The sequence below is a fragment of the Sander vitreus genome, chromosome 5, assembly GCF_031162955.1.
Source record: "Sander vitreus isolate 19-12246 chromosome 5, sanVit1, whole genome shotgun sequence".
Classification (NCBI taxonomy): domain Eukaryota; kingdom Metazoa; phylum Chordata; class Actinopteri; order Perciformes; family Percidae; genus Sander; species Sander vitreus.
In genome coordinates, this window is record NC_135859.1 from 24252032 (window position 1) to 24278765 (window position 26734).

General features: G+C 41.6%; 1 protein-coding gene across 5 annotated transcripts in view; it reads left to right on the plus strand.

Annotated features, from left to right (window-relative positions):
* The window catches only part of LOC144518457 (rho guanine nucleotide exchange factor 28-like), a 41754-nt gene that overhangs the window by 4652 nt on the left and 10368 nt on the right, over positions 1–26734 (plus strand). Inside the window, exons 4-25 of one of the 5 annotated variants that reach the window (XM_078251164.1) lie at positions 560–669; positions 838–1024; positions 3732–3915; positions 4591–4792; positions 5069–5126; positions 6414–6454; positions 7058–7130; positions 16405–16526; positions 16701–17080; positions 17846–18020; positions 18687–18798; positions 19025–19114; positions 19934–19976; positions 21543–21632; positions 22241–22364; positions 23142–23286; positions 23551–23606; positions 24840–24897; positions 25445–25571; positions 25844–25974; positions 26088–26228; positions 26381–26631. In XM_078251164.1, the coding sequence (XP_078107290.1) occupies positions 560–669; positions 838–1024; positions 3732–3915; positions 4591–4792; positions 5069–5126; positions 6414–6454; positions 7058–7130; positions 16405–16526; positions 16701–17080; positions 17846–18020; positions 18687–18798; positions 19025–19114; positions 19934–19976; positions 21543–21632; positions 22241–22364; positions 23142–23286; positions 23551–23606; positions 24840–24897; positions 25445–25571; positions 25844–25974; positions 26088–26228; positions 26381–26631 (2900 nt within the window). Of the gene's footprint in view, positions 1–559; positions 670–837; positions 1025–3731; positions 3916–4590; positions 4793–5068; positions 5127–6388; positions 6455–7057; positions 7131–10179; positions 10452–16404; positions 16527–16700; positions 17081–17845; positions 18021–18686; positions 18799–19024; positions 19115–19933; positions 19977–21542; positions 21633–22240; positions 22365–23141; positions 23287–23550; positions 23607–24839; positions 24898–25444; positions 25572–25843; positions 25975–26087; positions 26229–26380; positions 26632–26734 lie in introns of those variants that run through there. The other 4 variants (XM_078251162.1, XM_078251161.1, XM_078251163.1 and 1 more) reach the window with 4 other exon arrangements.

Here is a 26734-nt window from a genome sequence, read left to right on the forward strand (position 1 = left end):
TACGTCAACATTACTGAGCCTCTGTGTAGGTTGACACAGACAACAGGCAGTCCTGCAGGCTTGTGCACTCTACAATAGCTGAACTATTAAAAGCAGGTCTCCTTCTCCATCGAAAAAAGAAAAAGATGCCTATATCAGTTTACAAAGTGAAAATCTGAGAAACATTTTTTAACCACACTCGGGTTTTATATTTTTGGCTTGTTACCTACAAACTGTAGCTACAATTTAAATTGTTCTCATTTATTTATCACAGACTTCTTATTTTTAGATTTCTTTGCATGCAGGTGCCCATCAATTTTGGCTCATTTTATTACAGTGATTTGAAACTGCTAACAGTGACTAACCCTAACCCTTTGCGATAGGTGATCAATTATTTAGTTTGCTGTATTTTTGTTGCATGAGAAGGCGGTTGCAGCCAGTGCCTTATCATAGCATTAGGAATAAAATTAGATCTAAAGATGTATACCTGGGTCTCATACTGTATATAACTGCTGTTTTCCATACAAAGAGATCTTCCCTGAGCAAAGTCTGGCTTTTGCCATGTTGTGTCCTTCTTTAGGACATAACCTGGCTGAGGTGGTCTCTGTCCAGGCCTATCTGTGCTCTGAAACCACACCCCTCACCTGGGTGGGCGGAGCTTCATTGGAGTATGTCCAAGATGATGCTCAGGTAGGGAAGATACACAAATATGATCCTATGCAAACATGACCTCCTTGTCGGATGTAATTATCTCATCTCAGTTGCATAGAATTTGTTTTGGAATTGCTGTTTTTTTTTTTTTGCATTGCACACCATTTCTTACAGATTGTATCTTATTGATGACTGCTTTATTCTCAGGACCTGGCGGAGCACCTGGTGATCCACGGACATTGCCTGAGCTCCACAGATCACAAGGAGCTGAGCAGCCTCTTCAACCTGGGCCAGGAGAGCTCTCGCTGGGCTATAGATCATCACGTGGCCCTGGCCATGGCCAATCTGGATATCCCTCCAAACTGGAATGTACTGGGGAGCCACAGTGGAGACGGTGAGAGCAGGATCATCTTATCTTGGTGAACAGGCATTCCTGCAAAGAAATGTTGATCAAAAACACACCACATTTGTTTTTTATTATACAACAGTGTCTGTGAACATTTTGAAATTCTAAAATGTTTAAAACAGTACACATTAGATAGATAAAAGATGAATACATGCAACTTTGCAATGCAAATCAACAGATGAGGAACATTTAGGAACATTTTAATTGGGAGAAATTGGTGTAAAGACGCACATTTTTGTCTAAAGAGGGATTTACTATATTTTATTATTTACGTGTCAGTTCATGAACAAAAAGTCTTGTGGGCAGTTAGTGAGCAGAGATAGTTGACAGGTTTTGTCATAACCTCATCTCTCAGCATCGCACTGGAAACTTGGAGCCAGTGCTACCCAAGGAAGGTGAACTCTTCAACTCCCCTCCACCCCCCTTCTTCTCCACCATCATTCCCATTTTCCCTGCTTACTGAGCTGAAATCGGAAGTGATCCTGGTCACGTGTGCTTCTGTTAAATTCATCAAAGCCAATTAAGCAGCATGTAATGTGGTTAATAGAGCCTTTCCCTCTGGAAGTCGCCCTAGGCAGAGCTTAATAAATCCAAGGGGCAAGTGTGTTTATGGACGTATGTGTGTGTGCTGACCAGCATGTTTACTAGATGCCACCATCTGTTTCTATGGTCCGAGTGTTTGTGTAGGGCCACCTACATAAATAACAAACTAGATTTAGCATTAACATAGTTACGGCAGTCTGTTTCATCGCAGCGTCTCCCTCTAAATGTCTGCAGTTAATTTGATAACACTGCTTATGACATAATTCTACTGCCAATGCTGTATGCGACTGAATTATCAATCCCTTACTTTCCTTTGGTGCTTACCATTTGTTTATAGTACGTTCTGCATTTTCAAAGGGACTGGAAAAACTTAACAAAACCTCATTCTGTCACAACATCTGAGACGGCATTTGAGCGTGGAATCATTATGTTCGCTCTGGACTGAGTGCAGCCATAAACTATTTGAGCATTGACATTTTTAATACAGCTGGTTAAAGTGTTATCTGGTGAAATCTGTCTTTATAGCTCACAAAGGTCTGGACCCTGATGGGTTGTGGATGCAGACTATTCTTGGGCAAATACAAAAACTGAGTACTATAAATTAAACCTTTTGAACATAAAACTGAGTACTATAAAGTAACCTTTTGAATATAAAACTAAATTAATCTCTTTTAAAAGTAAATTAAAGTATTGTTTTGACGCACTGATTACCCTACAGTATGTAGGTGAAACATGCTTTTATTACCTGTCATCCTTAATGTTTGCTAACATTTTCTAATGCCCAGTACAATACAAAGGCAAACAGAAATATAATCTTTAAATAAGTGAAAAAAAATAAGTTAGTTTAGGTTCAATTTGAAAGTTCCCACATTAAGCCCACTTTGTAAAATTGCATCATTTTCAAAATAAACTGACCTACAGCACTTTGCAGTTAAATAGCCCCCTGCAGCAAATATCAATTGTGATGAGAGTTCTGTTTTTTTTATGATATTGACAGAGGTGTTGATTGTGTTTCATATTTGAGCCTATAGTTTGCGGTGCTACTGTTGCTAAGTAATATCCCATTAAAAGTCCTTCAGTCAGTGTTGTCAGTCTAGACCGTATGACCAGTGTTTCCATTTGCTAATGACTCTCTTGCCACATTATTGCAGTGTTAGCAACTGATTCACAATCAGTTCAGACAGCCTCTCTCTGGCCTCTTTGTACCTATGTGAGTTGCCTTGAAAATGTAATAATGAAAATGTTGACTATCAGACACTGCTTATTGTTATTACATTAAATGTGACTCACTTCTGCAGTTGCCTTTTATAATTGTGAATTATTTTTGTCAAAGTCTGAATTGCTGGTGAATCAGTCACAAATGCTGCAATGTTATAGGTGAAAGTCACAAAAATCGTGATGACGCATCCCAAGCACAACAAAACTGCATTAGCAGATAGGAGCAATGGTTACAGTAGACACTCACTTTCACTAAAAGACACTTATCCAGATATTTCATTACTAGTCAAAACAAAACATAAATATGATAAGCTTTACTAAATTGGTTTAGACTACAGAGGTATTATTATTATTATTATTATTATTATTATTATTATTATTATTATTATGTTGTCCAATCAGAGGGAGTTAGTTTGATGAGGATCTAACAAATTTCCCTTGACCAGGCTTTGTTTTCCTTTAAATAAAAATACTGTAAGATTATGGTGAATGTATGCTGCAGTTTAAAAAATGCAACAGTGCATTTCCAAGCTTACTAGCTGCTTGACTGCAGCTAATTTAATGCGGGCTAGTTACCTGGATACAGATCTTGTTGAACTAAGTTGAGTGGTGGGCACAGAAATAAGAAGCTGTCACCACTTTGTTGAAAAGCTTTTATTGCTTGAAAGTGGGTCAGTGGACCAGAGAGATCCTGTGCCGTGCAAGAGAAGAAATCAATTGTTGCCATTTAGGTTAATTTTCACGAAGAAGTGGTTACCAAGAGTAGATTCTTGACATGTTAGTTTCCTGCTGTTTATCTCACATTTCACCGTATACATTCTTATCTTACTGTTAATGTCACCTCCCCAGTCAGCTGCTGTCTCAGATCCCACTGCATCTTTTTATCTCTGCAGTTATATTTTTTATGTTATTATATTTCTCCCCTCATCTCCAGAGCACAGTCTCAGGGAGTCTCCCCTCCACCTGGCCGTGCGATGGGGTCTGTATCGGCTGGCAGAGCTGCTGCTTTGTCAGCCGGGGGGTCTGATGGCTGTCAGTCTGCCAAACGAAGAGGGAGTCACACCGCTGCAGCTGGCTCAGACAGCAGGCAGCACCGAGCTCCTGGAGCTGCTCACACAGTAAGATTATATGATCCATTAGGGAGGAACACAGGCAAATGAATCACTGTTTTGTAGTAACATTATGCGTTCAGTGCAGAGTTTTTCCACATGGCAAGGGAAAGCTTTTTCTTCAAATGAGAGCTAGCCACCCAGTTTTACACATGCTATCTCCCCATTCATCCATTAGTTATACCTGCTTATCCTGGCTTAATGGCTGACACATAGAGACGGACAACCATTTCAAGCTCACATTCACACCTTTGCGGGCAAAGTTAGAGTCACCATTTACATGTCTTTGGACTGTGATAGGAAACCAATAGAGCCAAGGGGAGAGCATGCAAACTCCACAAATTGCATTCTTTAGATCTTTCGAATACTGTAAATATAATGGTTGAAGTGTATTTTATGAACACATAAAATACTCAACACCTGTTAGTATCACCTGTCAAACTCAGGAATGTTTTGTGCTCAATCAGTCGGGCTCAATCTGGATCCATAAATCATTAGCACAGCTTTATACGTAGGCCAGTTTGGCTTGAAAAACTAGAAGACCATCATCTGCACTGAGTATTCTAATGCCTTTCTATCTATATTTTTAATGGTAAAAACGGTGTTCTCTTCGAATATCAACCATAATATTTTTTGTTTGTTTTTTAAAGTTGTGATTAAACTAATCCACCTGTTGTGCTGCAGCCCACCAAACCCTCTAGCCACGCCACCAGCAGGTCTGTCTCAGGTGTGGGCAGACCGGTCCCGCTTGCTGAGGTTCTGTCATGATACGGGGAACCTGACTTTGACCGTCCGACAGAACCTGAGGTGGAGCTCGGAGGAGAGCCGGCACGCTGACATCCTGCTTCTCAGAGACCGGCTCAGAGATGAGGACTTCCTTAGAGAGGTGAGTTTGAGTTATCAGTATTGTCTAGTGCTGGTAAGGCTACTGTATGTAAACACAGGATTAAAACACTGTCAATTGTGATCCGATATTCAAATAAACCTGTAATTTATGCAGTCAAATGATTGGACTTTTCTTGGGCGACCTTGCTCATAAACACAAACAATTCTAAACTGCAACTAATGCACCTGGAAGTGCCATCAAAATAAAGCCAGTTGTAAATTGTATAATTTCACATATGAGCATTCTCTTACCTAAACATCCCCTTTCGTCCCACAGCTCAAAGCTCTAAGGAGGGAACGGGTGGAGACCATCTTAGTGAAGAACGTGGAGAATGGTATCATACCCTTCCTAATCTGTTTTGTGGGATTTGAGAGGTCTGGTTAACCATCCAGTCTTAATCTCTTCTCTTTTATGTTGCAATGGTCTGCCATTTTTTGTTCTAGTGGTTTATGAGGATAGATACTGTGGCTTGAATCAGGCTACAATATTGATAGACTTTGACTGCCCTCCTGTGGGGTTTTGTGGTATTGCAAGTCTGTGAAAAAAGATGATAGTAGGGGATTTTTGTGGAGTAAGCTGTGCAAAGAGACGAAAGATAAAATCAAAAAGAAGTCTAGTATCTTATGTGAATTTGAACAGTACAGTGAAAGAAGGTCAGATGATCACAAGCAACCAAACATTTCTAATCTTTAATTTGAAGTTAAAGTATGAATCACTGTATTAATATAGTGCGCAAAATAGCAGCACAAGCACGCTATATGTTAATAAGTAGTACTAAAACGATGGGTTAAATAATAAAAGACAGGAAATGAATCAGGAAATAACATTTTACAGACAAACGCTTAATCAGAAAATGATTGAAACATGTACCGTCAACAGATAATTGATGATGGAAATAATCATACATTACGGCCCTATCTTGTGACAGTAGATTTTCATGGGTATATATGTTAAGACGTGCAATAAAAATGTGAATAGAAAATCAAGTTCATTCAGGATGAAAGTTGGAAGGTAACATTCTCTTTTGCAAGGTTGTTTCTTTATATCCTTTGTCTCTCTGTCTCGCTCCCTCTTGCTGTGGAGCCAGCTGGCATCACTCTATCAGACTTGAGTCAATGTGTTTTACGGTATCACACTGAGGCACAGAAAGACCTTTGTCAGATTGTTTAGTCTTTTCCTATACGTCACATCTACTCCTTTCTCAGCCTTTGCCGTTTGTTTCGCCTCCTCTCATGTATTTTTTTTGTCTCTGACTTTCTCTCCCAACCTCTATCCTTTATGGGTTGCTGCCACCTCTGTGGCATTCCTATGCCTTTAAATTTTTTACGTGACCCCAGGCTTCGTATCAAACCACCCAAACACTAATTTCTGTGCGTTGCTGCATTGTTTCTGGTAAGCAATCATACACAGTGTCCTTTGATCTGGGATGCACATGGTAGTTAAATGAAAAGAAAGGAGATCAGGGCCACACGGTTAAGATCTCCCCAGGTTATGTAAAATAAGACTTAACATGGTACACATCGTTAAAAAACGGACTAACATCTGTGCTTACTTGAGCCTCTTTTGAAGTTTAATGGCGGCTGTATGTCTGCATCTGAGTATGCTTTTTTTTTTCTTTCAGCAATGTATTCAGATATGAATGGAGCTGCTGTAGAAAAACATGTGAGTATTTGATGCATAATGTTTCACATGCTATGGACTAAAATATCACCAGCATATATTTAACTCTCATACTGTAAAAAACCATGTGTGTTTAAACAGCTTTAGCTGATGAGTTACCTGTTCTTCCAAAACATCCTAGACTAAGTTTGTGCCTTTAACTATTTTGCAACAACAGGTGTCGCTCCTGGATATCAAATTTTAAAACTCAAAGCTCCATTCAATCTCAGTGAACATCTGCATCAACCAGTGGCACTGACTGCCCCTCAATGCGCCACATTGTTTCACTCTTATTGTTCAGGTGTTGGAGTTGGCACCTTGCACACGCCACTGAATAGCCAACTTTGTGAGCGGCCAAGTGTGTATTTCATGTCTTGAGAGGTGTGGCGTGTGCACATGACTCCGGTCATCCAATAGGACCTTTTTTATGTGATACAGATGGTTACCTAATTGATCTTTCTCTGTCACACACCTAGGCACTCGCCAAACACTTGTGTTTTTGTACTTAGTTCTACTCTAGTTTTTGTGGTATGCTTGTAGCCTGATGAGAAAGTCTCACTGAGGAAATGTACGTGTTATTTGGTGAAAGATTCTCTGTTTCTTCAGGACTATGAGGAGCCGCTGATGTTTTGCCTGATTGAAGAGGACGAGGAGGACGATCCATCACAGTCTTACTCTGGTAAAGTATTTTTTAACTTCCCTCAGAGCAAGGTTACTTTCTCAGAAGCCTGTTTTTAGATATGGTTATAATGTTAGAGCTTGCGGTGCCTCAGCTGTAGATCATGTTTTGTGCAGACTGAAACTGATCATTGTTGTTTTAGGTGGCGTTATATTCATAGGAAGTTATCCAAGCTTCTAATCATTAAGTGAGTCCAACTGCAGGAAACGTTTCCTTTCCTGAACAGAACTTGGACGTCTAATCCTCGACAGTGGCTGTCTACCATCCCCACAGACTATAAGATCACATTTCAGCCCCCATGGCTTCTCTTGCCCCCCTCTCTCTGGAGTTTTTGGAGTCTTGTCACTCTGTGTTTACAGTGATTGTGGCACTGAGAAGGAATCTTCTTAATGCGACATGTAGAGAACTATCCTGAGTCACCCTTTTCCTGCCAGCTGTTATAGGGGGGCATCAATTAATCCTAACTATGTGACCGTTAGGTGGCTTCACTCTGATCTTCTTCTGGACGGGAAGGGAAGGATTTGAGAGTGGGAACATCCTGCGGGTAAATAATTGGCTTGTATTGCTGCAGAGCAGACTGATGCCTCAGTGTAAGAATGCTGTGGTTACAAGCTGAGGCTTCAGCCTTTATAACACTTGGCACTGGACATCTGCATTCTGAACTTCCTTTGGCTGGTGTTGTTTCCATGCTATATGCTTTAGCCATTTTGTGCCCTTTGTGCATATGTGTATTTGTGAGTGTGTGTGTTTGTTGGCCGGTTGAGGATTTTAACATTTTCTGGTCTTTGACCACCTGCCTGTGACCTTGATTGGTCGGTTTTCGTGGTTCAGAAAAATAACGCTGGTCACTTAAATCTGATTTTCTCCTCAGTTGCCCCTCAATGTCATGTTTAAAATAAAAATAAAAAGCTCAAATTAATAATGACTCTGGATTACACTGCATATTTGACCTTTGAGGAATTTCAATTCCTCATTAGACATTCCTAAGCTGTCGGGCATAACAAGTGACCGGCAGGTTTTTATTTTTTTTAACAAAGAAGTGAAGCATATAGTGCAATTCCAGTCTGTTTTTATCATTGAGCTAATGCGTCATCAAATAGACAGACTTCTGCAGCCAGAGCTTCAGCAGGGATGAGGAATTTTGAGCCTTGCTGTCATGTTCCCCCTGTCTTCTTGATGTCAGCTCTTTCCTCCCTCTGTAAACTACTGTAACTTCATTGGCATGCCTGTAATTACATACAGTATTGCCACAGCAGGTTGTACAAGGTTTACAAAGTGTAATAGTTAAAAACTTAAAAAAAGACAAGTGTCTCTCATGTCTTCCATCCTTCTGCCCCCCTCCACTTCCCCCCACCTCTGCCCTCCTAATGCCCCCTGAATTCAAATACCCCACCCAAAACACACACTTGCCCCCAAATACCTTTAAACACACACAAACAGACGGACTCATGCACCCATGCCCCTGGGTCCCATCCTCCCAGGTCAGCATTTTAATGTGACTTTAGTGAACAAACAGCAAATGGCACTTCATCCCGAGGAGGTCTGCTCTCCACAGCTGAAGAAAGGAAGAAGGTCGGTGTGTGTGTTGTCAGTGTTTGTGTGCACTCTTGTGTTTGAGAGGGAGATGCAGTGGGGAAGAGAGCTCTGAAGGGGGTATGGGGAAGTGAAAAAAGGCGGTGTTTGTGGCTGAATGGGGGTTGCCAGGGAAGTTTTCCAGCAGCTTGTTGAGATCAGGGAGAGGAGAGTGGAGGAGATTGTGTGTGTGTGTGTGTGTGTGTGTAATAGGGGGAAAAGAGAAGGGATTTATGATATGGATAGTTTGGCAGGGTGACAACAGACGATGAGTGTAACGCCAGGAACGCTAACAAGAATCTCCTACTCCGGCTCAGGGATCTAATTGGAGAACGGAAAAAAGGATTAAACCTCACACAGACCCCACAAAGGCAGCATTAATGTTCACTAGTACAGTGCCAACACCCCTCTACATGCACACACATACACACACACCCTCACCCACACAGAAACTACTTTCTTTAGTCTCAGTGTACCACTGTTTCCCTCCTCTGCATATATTCTGCCTACAAAACCCTCCTCGTCCCCCTTTTCTCTCTTTTTTTTTAATCACATTCCTTCATTTATGTGTATTTATAAACCTGTTTGTGCGCCTTTCCAGAATGCCATTGTCAGATTTGTCTCTTAACCCCTTTTTACCATCCCTTTCTGTCATTTTTACCACCTCTATCCAAACTTACTTTTATCCTTGCTGCTGTAAACGGAGCACTGTACTCCTGCAAGTTGGCAAAAGGAGAAAAGGGGGGGGGGGGAGACGCCATGGAAGAAGAAAACAGCAGCGGCTCTCACTGCTGTCTCCATGGTGAGGCTGCTGACCTGGCAGACTGCTCCCCCCACGCTCCGAACCCCTTTCCCCCTCAGCCTGGCTTTGACATGCTAAAATATAGAGAAAGAGACCTGGAGAATGGAGTGATTGAGAAGGACTCCTCCGACGTGGCATCAGGCATATCAGGGGGTGCATGGTTTATACCTTGGAGTGTGTGGAGTGTGCAGCTCCACAGCCTGGCATATGGCAATCATGAACATACAGGGTTAATGATTTCTCCCGTGTCTGAGACTCACCTCCGCTAAGCTCTCTGCCCTCATGTTTGTCTTTGCTGTAGGTTCTGAAGTCACTCCTATGTTTGACTTTTAGACTTTTGACTGTTTCTCTTTTTTTCTGTTTCTCTCCCTCCTTCAGTCACCCTTTCCGGCAGTCAATATACTCCTCCCCCCTGCTCCTGTCAGCATGTGTTGATCTCTCTCCCTCTCCCCCTGTGCTGTGTGTGGTAGACGAGTGACAGAGAAAGAATTAGAGACCCAAAGTTTGGCACAGATTTGAGAAGAGCAGTCAGAAACACAGGAAAAAGTGTTGAGAAAAGGAGCAGAGTAAGAAGACAGGGTTCGGTCGCGGCTCTCTCGGACAGTTGGTGCAGAGTTATTGAGGGGGAAGGGGAGGATTTTAGGGGGGGGGGTGGCTTGGGGGAGACAGAGGGGAACATGCTGGCTCACTCCTGAAGTGTCAGAGTGTCTACAGTGGGGCTCTGGAAAAAGGAGAGCGAACACTGCAGCTAGTCCGCAGTCTGTTCAGACACTGGAAAATGGATGTAAACTGAGGCACTGTTCATTTATTTATCATACATCTTGAGCTGTTTGGATGAAGATTTTCTTGAAGACAGCAAATCATGGATTCTGACTCGGACTCTCCTTTCAACTACTCCTGGCCCTCTTTTCCTAAGATGAGGATGCGCAAGAAGACGGGCAAAAAAGGTGATACTGAGTGGGACTGTAATTGATAGATTGTGGAGATTATTTATTTATGTATAGAAGCAATGTTTTTCCCACCCTGTCAAACTGACAGTTCTTTCTTGGTTGTATGAAAGTTGACAAGGTCACTTTTAATTTCACAGATAGTCAAATATGGTTGGAAAAGAGTAATAGAGTAGACAAAGTGTTACTGAGATGTTAATTGCTACAGTGTTTCGCATTAGATGCATGTGCTTTAATGTCAGTAAGAAAACTGATAACTTGTGTACACAGACTATTCAGTTTCCCTTTTTCAGTTGCATCTCTTTTCTTAAAGTTACAGCATTTACTGATGGAAAATGGAAGACGTTACCACAAACTGCCCTCCTGGCGCTGTTGACTGTGGAACAATACAGTTAAAATTAGACTGTTTCCATTACACATTCTTATTCACAGGCCTTCTCTGCAGTACAGAGTCAATCAGAGTGAGATAACTGCATGTTTGCCAGTGATGTAACCTGATATCTGACAGTATGTTGGGGAATGTCAGATGTCCACTCGAAGCTGATTGAGTGGTTTTGGGCTTTCGACATCCTCAGTCCAAACTGTTGTGTGTGCATGAATCGTGAACTCGTGTGACTGCTGGGGTCCATGAAGTGCAAAAGGGAGGCCCAATGCTTAATATGTGATTTCATATACTGGGCTCAGGCACCTGCAGTTCATAATCATAATGTCACTGGAGCTGAAGTTTAGTGTTTGTTATAGTTTATTATCAAGTTAATCCTGCTGCTTAAACTTGGCACACAAGTGTGTTGCTTCATCATTCGTTATGGGAGAGCTGAAGTGAATGCTTAAAATAGTGCAAAATCATTAGGTATTGCTTGTTGCCGTATTGCCACTGCCTGTGGAAGTTAGTGTGTGTTTGTGTGTGTGTGTGTGTGTGTGTGTTTGTTGGGAATAGAGAGAGAGAGTGAGAGAGAGAGTCACAGAGGAAGATCAAGTTACTGCCATTTCTGTGCCATGACTCAACTCTAGTCGTCTTTTCCTCATCTTTCACCATTAACCTCTGCAAGATTATCCAAGTTATTATATCCAAATTTTATACAATGCAATGCAGCTGATGAGCAAAAACAGCGGCACTATATAAACGTTTTATAAACTGACCATATATTCTCCAAGTGGATTTAAAAATCTGAAGTACCTGCTAAGTGAAATGTGATTTCAGGTGTGCGGAGCCACACGTTTATTTCTTCACTTTGAAGACTGATTGCTGTTCACTCTGAGTTTACCTCTAACTGGATCTCTTGGGCCGGGTGACGCACTGAAATGTAAACACAACGAGGAACGCACAATGTGATGCTTGGAGTGGGATGTTTGACCGCAGGTGTCATAACTCAGAGTGGGTTTGTGGATTTTGAATTGTTTTAATGATTTAAACGGCCCTCCATGAACACTGAAGTCAAACAATTATCTCTCCCCTCTTATAAGGTAATAACACCCTCTGTTTTGATTCTTTTAAACTTGGCTTGTTATTTTACTCTGCTCCTAATTTCTCCTAGCTCTCTCCAAAGTGACAATTGTTTGATGCGGTGCTTAAAAAGCGACTTACATCATAATAGAAGGGACGGCAGAGGCAAATAACCCCTTTATACTCAAAATAAACAAGCCTTGGTGTTTATGCAATTAACAATTATGATTCTCTGTTTGTCTTGAACATTTTATTCAGCACACCAGCAGCCTCCAAAGAGAATAAACCTTGAGAAAGAGCCCTTGTGACAGCCCTGCCTCCCCCCTCTCCATCCTGCCTTCCTCGATCTCTCTCTCCCAGGGGTGTGCATGGGTTGAAGGGTCACTCTCTGTGTTTAACTGCCCTGGTCTGGAAACCTTGCACTGACTGCTGTCTTTGTCTGGGTCTCTGTAAAGCTATAGTCTCTCTTTTTTCTCTCTGCTGCTGCTCCAGGTACTGCTACTGTATAGGGTTGACTCTCGCTCAGGGACATGCTGTGAATATCACATCACTCCAAATATACCTTCTTTGAGCAAAATCCAATCGCAGTAGCCCCACGCATTGCTCTGCATTCCTTAAAACCTTCTCTGACATGGCAATCTGCGGACAACAATGTCCGTCTCAGCAATAAAAACAGCTTCTCTGGAGAAAGATTGATTTTCTGCGGCACTAACCTGTCAAAAGTATGAACTCCCTGGTTCTCTGTTATTCCCCCAGTTAACTAATGTTAAACACAGATCGCAGCCCCTGACAGTAATGTTCACTGAGGCAGTGTTTATGGGTCAGAGGTGTGTGAATGATCGGGCCTGTGGCAGCCAGCTGTGACTTTGGACCTGGCCCAGAACCTTAACTATTAGGCCTGTCTGTCAAGTTCCTTAAGTGGGCTTGTATGAAACGGTATCTGCTTTCAAACAGTGGTTTGACCCACATCCAGAATCTGACCTCGTCTCTAGATTTAATGTTGGAGTCAAACTAATCCTACCATACATTGTAGAAGGTGGAGGTATTAGGTATCTGGAGTCAGGTTCATAAACAGTATAATGTTTTCAGGTGGAACTAAAAGGATCCAGAAGTTGTTTTTTTTAACCAGAAAACAGATGTTGTAGTTGTAGTATTTATATTTTGTCATTTTTTGCTCATTTCAGAATGTAGTAACTTTAAGTACATTTAAAGGTGCCCTGATTGCGAAGATCCAGGACTTAGCCAAAAAATGTGAACATCGACAACTTCTCAGTCCCTCCCCCCTTTCCGCTAAAGCCCAAAACGATCTCCTAAGCCCCTCCCCCCACAAGGGAGAATGAATGTGTGCAAATCACACTACAGGTTGTAGGTGGTGTCAGAGGAGCCAGATTTTTTTTTTTTTAAATTACCTGCTTCACGTAGTTCTACTCGAATGTAGGTTTCAGCAAATATGACAGAAAGTTAGTTTTATAAGTCTTACCTACTGCACCTTTAAGTTCTGGGAGATGTGATTCATTTTGAGAGATACTTCGTAACTTTAGGATTGATGTGGAGATGGCTCTGTATGTCCTGCAGTGGTTTATCTTGAGTCTATATCTTTACATTGGTTGTGGATGGAACAGGACTCATCTGGTGTCCTCATCAATGTCTGCTTGACTCCCTGTTGCCTCTCAGATTTATTGGACTAACCGCCTACAGGAAGCACAGCCAATTGTTGGTTTGATTTACTCTCTGCTACAAATGCTGGATGTCTGCTCCTACTCTGCGGGGTTGGCAGCTTGGAAACTATGGATAAACTATGTATTCCTTTTTTTAAAGGACTGTTGAGTCTTGGTTTAATATCTGCTTGATGAGTTTAGGTGGAAACAGCGGTGCCAAAGACATGTTTTTGCACCACTGGCATTGTTTCAGGCATGGCTTGGCCAGTGAAAGGTGAGACTGTCATTAGGAACATAATAATTTAACTGAGCAAATGAGGCTGTCTCTTCTGGTTAATGTGACGAGTAATGCATGGTTACCACCGATTACTAATGTGGTTCGAATTTTTTTTTTTTCTCCAGTGAAAGCTTCGCAGATTGTGTGTTTTCTTAGCTGCATTTGCCATGCATAATGCTGTCATACCTGTGAGCCGCTGAATTGTACCACAATCTATTTCTATGTGCTTACTTAGAAGTTCCAGTGGAGCACTAAGGGGGAGTTGTTAGATCTATAAAAGGTTGGGAGGTAAGTTCCTTGTAATTTGGTGGTGAGTTCCTTAGTCCTGTTCATGCTTGAAGGGTCAATGGTAAGCTATTTGAAGTTGGTGTCATTTCCACAAAATCAAAAACCAATGGCTTCTGTCTAGACTGGATCGTCCTACATTGTTTTGTGCAAATGTTCAGCAGTCATACAGCGAGAAAATCATCACTGAAAAGACAGACACACATTTTAACACTGATGTTAGACTCGTAGCAATAAAAAAATAGGAGTCAAAAAGTCAGTTGACCAAAATGCTGGTCCACGTTCAAGTGATTTTTGACAACATTCAAAATCAACCTTGTACAAATAACTAGGTTTCAGATGTAACATGCAGGCCACACAGTGAGTGTGGTGCTGAGATTTGACAAAGTTAGACAGAAAACTCAAACAATGTGATGTACTCTAACACGCAGTGGAAACTACTGCACATCTACAACTTCACATAAGTTTGAGCCTTTGAGTTTCAAAGTTTATACTTGACCTTGAAAACAGAAGTTAACAAAACAATTTCACCTCAAGGTCCATTTAGTAGCTGGTTTTGGAGCTTTCGATTCACATTATCTTCATCAGCAGTTGTCTTGGAAATGTAGATGTTCACATTTCAATTTTTATAAGCACTTAAACAACTTTTCGTCCTTGTTGGCTTTACAGTTCATTGTATCACATGATCCCAAACCTTCATTTTAAGTAGTTATTCCCACCAGTTTAAAGTTTATATTCAATTCAACTTTGTATTTTATTCAGGATTCAACAGGTTATGTACATCATGTACCTATACATATACTGTACACAGACATGCAGTATATACAGCGTGTGTACCATATACTGTATATACATTATGTATGGAATAATGTGGTCATTTTAATGTGTTTATTCATGCTTTACATTGACATTTACATGTTAAAATGCCCATATTATGAAAAAAAATCACTTTTTCTGGGATTTGGGGTGTTATTTTGTGTCTCTGGTGCTTCCACACGCATACAAACTTTGAAAAAAAAACATCCATGCTGTTTTGAGTGAGATACGGGTTTCTGAATGTAACCTGCCTTCAGTCTCCGGGTGAGCTGTTCAAAATCTGCAGGGTCACTAGGCTAGCCCCCTCGTTCTCAATGGCAAAACACTGCTACAACACACATGAGTTTATCATAATCTACAAAAGAACTACCTACATGTCCTTGTTCTGCAGGTATTCCACGCAAAGTTGGAAGTGCACCCTCGTTTAGAAGAAGTCTCCCGGCTAATCCTGCCTTGTACTGACTGAAGTTAGAGAAACAGCTAGCTAGCTGATGTGATCCTTACCTAGCTACTGCGCATGTGCGAATCCCAACAAAGATGGTACAGATGTGAGATGTCTCACTCAGTAGCTAAAACAGAGACCTGAACACACAGGGTGGAAAGAGGAGCTGCAGCAATGTGCAGTACAACAATAAATATGGTGTTTTTTGAAAATTAAACCATGTAGACCTATTCTGGTACAACCTCAAAATACAATTATGAACCTGAAAATGAGCATAATCTGGGCACTTTAATGAGTTGGAAGTTTAGTATATTAGTGTAAGTGTTATAGTGTTTCTTTTCTAATCTCACCTCCACAAATTGTTTCACTGTTTATTTTGTCACGTCTCATTACATTGTGCAAATAAGCTCAAACAATACTTAACTGTGTGGCATTCATGTCTCATCAAAGGTTTGCTTAAGTGAGTTCTGTGGTGAATAACGTTCAGCCTCTTTGTGTTTGTGCATACCTGCAGGTTGTTTTCTAACCAGAAATACTTTCAGAGAAATTGTGTTGTGGAGAAGCTGTGTTTTGTGCAGAGTAGCATCCCAGAGGGGTTGTGTGTGTTTTGAGAGCAGGAGTGTTTTCCCCTGTTTAACATCAGAGCCAGGCTACTGCTCACAGTGACTCTACTGTGTTGAAAGGGTTTCTCTCAATGCAACTGTGTGCTCACCGGGAGTTATTTCCACTCACCCGCTGTATCGAAGGCAGGGTGGGTGAAGAAACATGCCTTCAGATGCCCGGTCGCAACTTCATGCACACCCATTTACGTGTGTGTGCATAGAGCCATTCAGACAGACACGCACCCTCATAAGGGATTCTTGGTCCTGAACAATGACATGCAACTGCCCAGGATGTCTACATCACTTCCAGTGTTTGTGAGAAGTTATTTGGTGTTGCTGTGGAAACCAAATGTAATATTGAAAAAAATCCCCTTTCTCTCTCTCTCTCTCTCTCTCTCTCTCTCTCTGTGGCTCCCTCCCTTTCTGTAGAGAAAAGCCAGTCCATAAGGGAGAACCAGGCCCCATCCCCGACTCTGGCTGCAGCTACCAGACTGTCAGCGATGATACACGGCAAAGACAGAGTGTACGCTAATGCTATGCTGGTGGACCAGGTGAGTCGGCCTGAAATTAGTGTTTCTTTCTGTGTGAAGATATACAACTTACATACACTGTATAGTCAGTCAGAAACAGATTTGGCTCATATGATGTAAAATGTTCCATTACAGGAGTCAGACTGTTGGATCGTTCCTTCTCATCGCCTCCACTTTCTCACTTTTCTGTTCCAGGTGGATGACGCTGACATTAAATACCGCTCTCCAGGGGAGGAGGAGGTGAGCCCTGCACCCCATCTTGGCAGCCATAGCTGGGACTCCTTCTCCATGACTCCCCCTGACTCAGGGAACTGCTCCCACCGGCACCCACCATCACCCTATAATGGGGAGAGGGGAATCCAAGGCCCTGGCCTGGAGAATCACAAGGAGCCATCCCCTTGCATCTCCCCCCCCTCTCCCTTTGCTTCCTCCCCGTCTTTTCCTTCCTCCCCTTTGGCTTCCGCCTTCCGTTTGTTCGAGGGAGCACAGAGGCGTCCGACGCAGCCATTTCTGCCAGTTTCTCCTGCTTTGAACCGCAGAGGATACAGCTTAACTGAGGCGAGCCGGGGCCTGAGGTAGGACGCTATTGCTGTTAATTATTGAATAAAAAATGAAAGGCCCTCAAAGTATGACATATTATATTTAATTGCAGAACTTTTAACGTGACTGCCTCACAGCTGTTTTTTTTTTAAAGTGAGAGAACAGTGTGCTGCATTATGGCCAAGTTGAGTTCCTTGATTTAAAAAAAATAAAATCAGTGCACCAATTTAGAAACTTGTTGTGTGATCTTCCTGTGACTAACCCATTCTTAGACAACAAAGTATCAGTGGTTTGGAATTTCAGCAAAAGCATTTCTTGACATTTTGTTCGGTGATTGTAGTCAGTGAAGGTGCGGAAAGTGACAGGAAGCCTGGTCACAATTGAGCTGTTTGTGTGTTGAAGTCGCTGAACATTCCTTACAGTTTCCTCAGTGCTGCAGGATCTTCTCTGTGAGCACTAAAGCTGGCAAAATGCTACACAGTTTAAAGCCTGATTATAGATTATAGCATAATGACTGTCCATGGTGATTTTTAAGATCAAGATGATCTGCACTCATCTGTGCACAATGGTGGAGGTCGTTATGGATCTGAACACAGTTGTTTTTGTCTACAACTGTGTTGTATGATGCCTAGACCTTTGGCAGTCAATATGTTACCAGCTTAATCTTATCATGTAGACTGAAGAAGCAACAGTCTTTCACTGAATTGTGTGTGTGTGTGTGTGTGTGTGTGTGTGTGTGTGTGTGTGTGTGTGTGTGTGTGTGTGTGTGTGTGTGTGTGTGTGTGTGTGTGTGTAAACAGTCCTAGTCTCGAGTGTGACAGTGGAGAAGAAGACTTACTGGTACGCTCCTACCCCTGCTCATCTGCTCAGAAGCAGTCCATCCTGCGATCCAGCTCAGGAGAGGAGAGGGACTCTTTCGACACGTCACCAGACTTTAACCACACACACTCTGACAGCACGCACACGTCCAGCAAGGTACACCACCATGATACATTGTTGTATTAGATAGCCAACAGAGTTTTTCTCCATGTTTATGGAAACCCATGTGGCCTGAGACAGAACGACTGCAAAACTTCCATTCCTGGTTCTCTCAATAATTTATTCCAAACAATAAAACACTGTCTTTATGACTATATTGCCCTCTAGACAAGAAATGTAAAAGTTTGTGTTTATTCTTACTGATTGCCTACTTTCTATAAACTCATTAAATTGGTCGAGAGGCATACAACAGTTTGACTTGATACTTTAGTTGACAGATAAGCAGGTCACCTTTGTCAAAACTGTTTCCACTGTGAAATGAAGTGCTGAACGGACCTGATGCATCATTTCTTCATTCAATTATCTTTCTCTTTTTTTTAAATGTAGCAGGATTTATACATTACAATACATATGACAAGCACAACAACTCCCTAACAACTCAAAACATTAAATGCAAAGTAAAGCACTACATCAGACACAACCTTCCCTACAATCATCGATTCATAAGCCCAGACTGTCAACAGCTCAATCATGTGAACAGAAAGTGTGTATTGATGTATTGAGTGGATCTGTTGGCAATTTTCCTTTTCACAGAATTGAGCCTGCGAACTTCTGCTTACTGCTCTGCCTGATCTGTTCCTTCTGATCCACTTTCTCACCCAGAACCCAGAGGAAGCCGAGGTTCGCCTGCGCTCCTACTCCTACTCCTCCCCCAAGGCGAAGCCGTCACGGCCACTGCTAAACCGAGACGCAACCATCACTGACCTGGCAGAAGGTGAATAAACTTTGAACCCTTTGCCCCTGTGATCTTTCTGTTCCCAGTAGCCAGCTGAATAGACACATTTTGCCACATGTCTAAAAGGGGGGACGACCAGACAGGTGTCATGAATCAACTGAACCTCTATGAAGTATATGTGTGTTTAGTGTCAGCTCTGCTTTGATACAGCACCACTGGTCATATGCCAGTGTGCAGCATTAAGGCTGTGCTTTGTCCTGTGTAGACGGTGCATTCAGAAGCAGCAGCAGCAGCAGCCGTTCTCTGCTTCAAGCTTTATCTCTCTCTAAATCCCTCTCTCGTCTCAACCAAGTTAGTAAGTACAAAAACAGCTTCAATTAGCAACCTGGTTGGCCGGTGAATATATTTCAGTGTCTCTTTCTGGTGAACCATGGGATAAACTGGTGATTATCAAGAGCTGCACAATTAAATTAAAAAGCATATCTGGTATATTTCAAACGTTTTAGTTTATTTTAAAAGTATATTCATACAAGGTGGAAAAACTGGAGTAAAATTATTGAATTAGCCTTGTTTTAGGAAGAAAACAAATAACGTTGCTGCACATTTTGTTGTAAAAGGATTTTCCCAGATACTTTGATTTCACACAATTTTGCAAAATTCTGTTTCCCAAAGCTTGATGTCAAGACTTTTTTCTTAGTAATAAAACAACAGTCATCTAAACTCCACTCATTTACTGTATATGATAACGAATATGATGAAGTAGAGGTCTGAATCTTTAGGACTGTGCATTTTTTAATATTCCGAGGCTAGATCATTTGAAGGAGGAGTTGTTTCTACCCTGAGGGTTCTGTTCTGCTTCCATTTTTGTACATATTTTGTTTCCCTCTTGGTTTTGATTTTTCCATCTTTGGTGTCATCTGTTTTTTTTTTCAAAACAAAACTCTTGTCCTTGAAAACACTCTTGTGTTTGGTATTTCTCTAAAGGGGTTTGATGGATCCAGACTGTTTCGGGGATTCTTGTATTTGCTGCTAACTCAATTCCGATTGGGGATGATGGCTATTAACGCCCTGATTCACTGGCTGATTCACTTACAATCGGTTATAATGTCTTTAATTTTATTTACATTTATTTCTGGCTTACTCATTTGCCTGTCCTTGTTACTCTACTTTACAGAGCAGAGAGCATTCAGCCCGACTGAGTCTACCAGAGAAAAGAGGTAAAGCCAGCGTGTCATTTCATGAGCTCAGGAGCAATCCCCCCATTGCTCAGACGTTCCTCCCTTTTTAGACATCAGTCAGTACGTTTACATGCACACCAATATTCCACTATTATTCTGAAAATGACAATATTCCGAATTTGATACAGGTCATGTAAACAGCATATTCCTGTTGGATATATGGAAGAAGGCCTTTTTCCGAATATAGCATTTTCCGATCAAGATGTGGGATATTCCAGTATTATTCGCGTTTTAGAGGCATTGTGTGGACATGTATACAGCGCATTCGGAATATACTTCTCAATCGGGGGTTTTTACTGCAGGCTTATGGTCAGCTCTGTGCGTTGCTATGGTTTCTGTACACAAACCAACCAGCCATCAGTTTGCAAGGCTGGTGCCCCGATAAGAAGGAGAAACACAGCTACTTTTAAACATTATCAAAGACTTGGATATCAACAGGTTTTTGGATATGGGCACACATCGCTACGCTGACCTTTTCAAGAAGCTGGTTGAAGGAATGAAAGAAGGACGCTGTGTGCGCACGGTCCAAAAAGTCCGCCGCCGCTTGTAAACTTTGAAACAATCCTGTTTTTCACGGCTACATGTAAACGGGAATATTAGTGGAATACTCACTTTCATTAGCCATGTAAACAGCTTAGTCGGAATATCGTCTTTTTCGGAATTAGGGCAAAAACCAGAATTTTATGTGCATGTAACCCTACTGAGTGTTGACCAGTGGTTAGAGATTTGGCTTAAATATGCCAACATATGTGTGCGTTTTCATGTGTATATGTATCTCCTGTATTAAACCTGTGGTTGAGGTTTGAGTGTGCAGGATGCGACATACTTCCTGTTGCAAGACAGAGGCCAGAATACGCTCTGATTGCAACCTCAAAATAACCCTGAATGAACAGCAAAACTTTCCCGGACCTCAGAAACATCTTAGCTAATGTCTAGAACACATAAACGATACTTGTAGCATGTACATATTGTAGTATGTAGTTTGTATGTATTTTTTAACAGGCATACTTAATTGTCCTACCGTGACATTTTTTTTATTCATTTCATAAATCCCAAAATCCATATTAATTTTATAGTTTATTTCATCTCACTGCCTCATGAATGTATCATGCGCTAATACATTTAGTTTGATAATAACCATGCATTGCTAAAAGAGGAAACATTTTAGAAGATCATATTAGGCAATTAGATTATCTTATTACATCATAGGATTATTGTATTAGAATAGATCATATTAATACTACAATATTAACAACACCAGCCTTCATCAGAGTCACTAACCATTTATGTTCTTCATAATATCAGTATCCATCCATGTTAACAAAATATGGATGTTAGCTAATACATTATGTGGTGTACTAAATCACTATGTAGCACAAATACTGTATCCACGTGTAGTCATCTTACTTTTCCCTACACGGTTTATTAGGCCCAGAAATAGTTTGCAGTCTCTAATCTTAGACACCACATAGATTATTAACATTTTGAGTCTCCTGATGAGCCGAAACACAACAACCTGGTCTGAGGTGTGTTATATCCATGCAGGGTTTTGGGTTTCCGTAAGCGGGCCCAGTCAGCAGAGGAGGAGAGCAGCCCATTGCTCCAACACCTCACCCTCACAGAGTTCCTCAAAGAGTATGTTTTCACCAAAACGGCCTCACAGTCATGCATGTGTGGCTTAACTCAACCTAACCCCTTCATAAAACCATTCCCCGACTCATCCATTAACCACATGGATTCTTTGCAGCTGTCTGTGATCATATGTGAATCCTCAGAATTATATTAACACTTTTTATGTCAGGTCACAGTATATGTTTGTTGTGACATTGCATGTCTCTCTTCTTTACGTTGTGTAGCCTTTCGCCTAGAATGTGTAGTGTAAATAGCATAAGTTGCTGTAAATAGTTGACACATTATTAATTGCATCTTGCCAAGGTTGAACTATAAATAGCATCCACTAGAGTCCATAGTGACTTCCAAGCATGCTAAGCATGTTGTTATGAGTAATAGTCTGTAGACCAGGGGTCCTGGAAGACTGTCTGGACATTCTTTCATTCCAGCATGACACCAATGTACCTGGTTATTTAACTCTCCTTACTATATTATAGTGTATATAAGTACTTAAATAATGATGAGTTTTCTAAAGAGTATGCATGTTGGGCTTGAATGCTGCAGTCTTCCACTAGCCAAAATGATGGTATGAGTTGTGATGGTTGCTGACTGAAATGTTCACACTAAAACAGGATCGAGGATGAGGAGTTGGATAAATACATAATCCCGTCTAAGGTCGAATCAGAGAAGTACAAAGTCAGCCGGACCTTCAGCTTCCTCAAGAGCAGGATGTCCAGCACTCGCAACAAGACCAAGGTGAGGATGCACAGTGGAAAATATGATTCTTGCTGGCACCTACATGTGTTTAAAACATGATTGAGAAATCCCTATAGTTGAACTTTATATGTAAAAAGTCAGAGCTGAAAGGCCTCCCAAAGTAGTGCAGTAAAAGTTTTACCACCTCTCAGACAGGCCAGGTCAGAATTCCTGTGCTGGGGAGCCATTGTCTGTGTGCGATGCCTTTATTTGGCGGGGTGGGGGGGGGAATTCCCTCTCCTCAGGTCTTAGCAACGGGACACAGTGAAAATATCCTCTTACATAATGCGTAGACCCCGCCACCACACAGTGTGAGAAGCCAAAACACATTCCATAGTACACTCTCAGTCTCATAAACACGCGTGCATGTTTTCAAGAACATGCTTCCAAATATGTACACACACACACAATGCATATGAACAGTCAAAAAACAAACATACACTCTCTGACTTCCTTGTAAAGTTTGATAAGAAAATAAACATTGCATTATCACACACATGCACAGAGGAATCCCCCTAATGTCCCCCTAAGGATAAAGCCGTCCCCATGGACCTTAACAAAGTAAACAGAAAAGCTCACTCAGAGGACTCTTTATCTCAACTAACTCCACTTTAACAGGTGTGTTTCAGCAAGAAGATGACCGCTATATGCCTCTTTGTGCCTGCTGCTCAGAGTCATGTTATTTCTACTTTGGTGTTTTACATGATATTGTGGCATTAGCTGCAGTAAATGTCAGCTGAAGGAGTATGTTTAAAATATTTATGACTTTTGTTTCAGGTGAAGGGGAAAGAGGTGAAGGAGGGAAAGGAGAAGTCAGGAGCTGCTAATGGACACCAGTTTGTTCCTGTGTCTCCATCTGGTCTTGCTCTCTGTGTGGCATGCGATAAGTCAGTTTCTGGGAAGGAGCTGTTGCAGTGCTCCAGTAAGTATTATACTGTCAGTACTGTTGTTGTTTTATGTCCTGTGGTGGATGAACTGTTTAAATGTCTTTGCACGTGCTGCCTTGATGTTTTGTTTAGCACAAGACATGAAGTCAGTTTTCTTCCTTTCACAAAGTCAACATCGATTTTGAGGAGCAGGGTAGTTTTAAAGCCATCTGGACACTGAATCCAGAGATGTGGTCATTTTGTTTATTGTCAGTTAACTGATGAAATTAACTGGGATTTTTTTCTTTTTTTGTCTGCAGACTGTTTCCTGAATGTCCATAAAAACTGCAGAGAGTCTGTTACAGCCTGTGGAAAGGTAACCACCATCACCACGCGCTTAATTTAATCTAAAAACCAACAATTTATTTCAAAATTGTCATAATTATTTCAAATAATATTTTAAAGGACGAATTCCCTCCCTCAGAAAACAACCTAGATACAAACAATGTGGTGTCATATTAAAATATTTGCTAGAATGTCAAGAGTTTTTTTTTTTTAATCTTGCATGATTTCATGAGCCAAACAATCTCTCTGGGAGAAACTCTTTTTCCGCCATTAAAGGGCCTCTCCACCAATTATACACATATAGGTCAGAGTGAGCTCCACTCAGCCTAGAGACTATACATTTGTAACAAATATGCTATAGATGGCATTATGGGAAATGTGGGGGTCTAGCATTATTGTGTTGAGTGCATTTCCTTCCTCATAAAACATTTGCTAAGCTTGCAGTCTTCTTTTTCACTGCCTTTGCCTTTTATTGGCGCGTTTGTAAGTTTCTTGGCGCGATACCAACAGAATAGCATCAAACCACCACCTGCACACGCTCGCTCAATTGCATAGGCGTCTCTGTGCGTGTGCATGATGCAAACAAAATGGGGACACACTTGTAGAAACATTGCTCCATAGTGCTACCAGAGGTAAACAAAATTCAGGTTGCCTTTAAGTACACAATTAACACTTTCTGAACTAAAAATCGGTCACTCTAGCTCTATTAACTCTAGCTATTACTTTTGTTAATCAAACTCTCCACTCAGTGTTCTGAATCCAATGGGTTTACATATGATCTCAAAATCCATCTCTGGGAAATGATTGAAATTTGTAATTGTCAACCGACTATTTCCATTGGTCTGAGACGCGTGCTGTGTGGCAGCAACATCCCCAGTTCAAATCCAGCTTTTGTTGCAGGTCTTTCCCTCTGTCTCTCCCTGTGTTTCCTGTCACACTCGGCTGTGCTGTCTCATAAAGGCAAAATGCCAAAAAAAAAGAAATGAATCAGTTACTGAAGTAGAGGCAGGCTAAGAGGAAGCAACGGGAAGAGTAAATTCCAACACTTGGTGACAAAGGAACTCCTGGAATGTGTTGAACACAAACTGATGATGTATAACTAGAGTATCTGAGGGGTTCTCTTTAAAGTTTTTGTTTAGGCATACATTGACTCCAGTATTGACTTAACTTGTTGTGTTACAACCACAAGAAGTTAATATTTAAAACACAAACACTATGATTTACAGCTGAAGCTTGAAGTTGATATGATTTTGTGTTTCCTCAGAAGCCGCAGGAGAGGAATGCATTGCTGACTAAAAGCAAGACCTTGTCTCTCCCACACAGTGAGTCAGAAATTACAGCGTGTCCCCCCTGCTGTGGTATCCTCCTTTGGTCTTTGATTAAGTTTTTACCTGTCCTCCCTTGTTTCTCCTGTAGTAGTCATTGCCCCCACTCTCCCCTCTTCCCTGTTGTTCTTTCCCTGGTAAAAAAAAAAAGAAGAAGTTACATTTTAATCCATCTCAGTGGGGGATCTGGCCTGGGTTGTGTTTATGTGTGTTTGTGCATGCATACAGAGGTTGAGTGTTTCTCTTGCATAGACAGGATCATTTTTATTTCTTAATTTCTTCACTTAGTGTTTGACAAAGGTGTCAATCAGCTTTGATTACTGCCACATATTGTCACAACTGTATGCTGCATGCCCAGTTTACCAATGAACGATATCAACTGCAGACCTACTCACAGCTTTATTAGTTGGTTACTGTTACATTCAATGACTACGTAGATATAAACAAACCATGATGACAATTGAAGTATTTATTTGTGGAATGGGAAAGCCTCCACGGTGTGAGTGATTCCTCTTCCTGCTCCCTGTCCTGGTCTCTCTTCCAGACTTTGTGAAAGACAACTCTCCAGCCTCCATTTTCTCCTCTTCGTCTACACTCCCCACGACGACCAGAGAGAAGAGAGAAACAGTCGCCCCTCTCTCCAAAAGCCTCTCCATCTCGATAGACAGCAGGTAGCATGGCAGTGTTACCATCACAGTGTATACAGTATCAACCAATACATCCATTCCATCCATCAATCTTTAGGTGGTAGTGGCCCAGCAAAATTGATTTAATTAATCTGGAGTTCAGTAAGCTTTTGTATCTATGAATTCCGACTAAAACGCACGATACTCAAAAAACTTAAATATTGGCACAAAATATTAGCCAAATGCAACTTCAGTCTGCAAATACTGGATTATTTTTTGTACCGTGTTCAGATCAAACTTATTTTGTTTCCGTACAGACGGCTGAGTGATGCAGCAGGGGTCGACAGTGAGTGCAGTGCGACAGCTTGCGCTAACAGCTCATTGTCTGATGAGGGAACAGCGGTCTCAGCGACTCCCCCTTCAGCCGAGCCGCCAATCACCACACAGGGTGAGAAAGACAAGCTTGCATCATAATTTGTCACACCTACACACACATAACTCTGAGAATTACTGCAGAGTAAATCGGGATTCAGAAGAAAGACATTATTTCTGACTCTACAGATGCTGTTGATGCTCCTCTAATGAGCGACCTGTCAGCTGACCTGCTGGGACTTGAGGTGGAGTCATGGAGTCTGGCGGTCAGTCCAGAGTTTTGCAGGCAACACGACAGGCGCACCATTAAACGACAGGATGTTATTTATGGTGGGACAATTGTTCATAATACAGTAATTTATACACGTTTTGAAGGAAGTTGTTGAAATGAGTTACTGAAGCAGCTGTTCCACTGGAATTTAGCCAAATATTAGTTTGCCTTTATAGTAATACCATTATCCACTCTCAATGCCCGCATATAGAGCTGATGCAGACAGAGCTTCACCACATCCAAACCCTGACGGTCATGTCGGAGGTGTTCAGGAGAGGCATGCTGGAGGAGCTGCAGCTCGACTGGGACTGTGTGGCCCGGATCTTCCCCTGCTTGGACCCCCTGCTGCTGTTTCACAGAAACCTCTTTGGAGCACTGCAGGAACGCCGACAGGCTTCGACCCAACCGGAGAACCCCCGGAATTACCTCATCCATCAGATTGGAGATATTCTGCTTCAGCAGGTAAGTGGAGATTCATGCACATAAACACACACATATACATGTCTCTATAGACTTAATTCTAAATGGCACCAAGTAGGGCTGGGCGATATGGAGGAAATCAAAT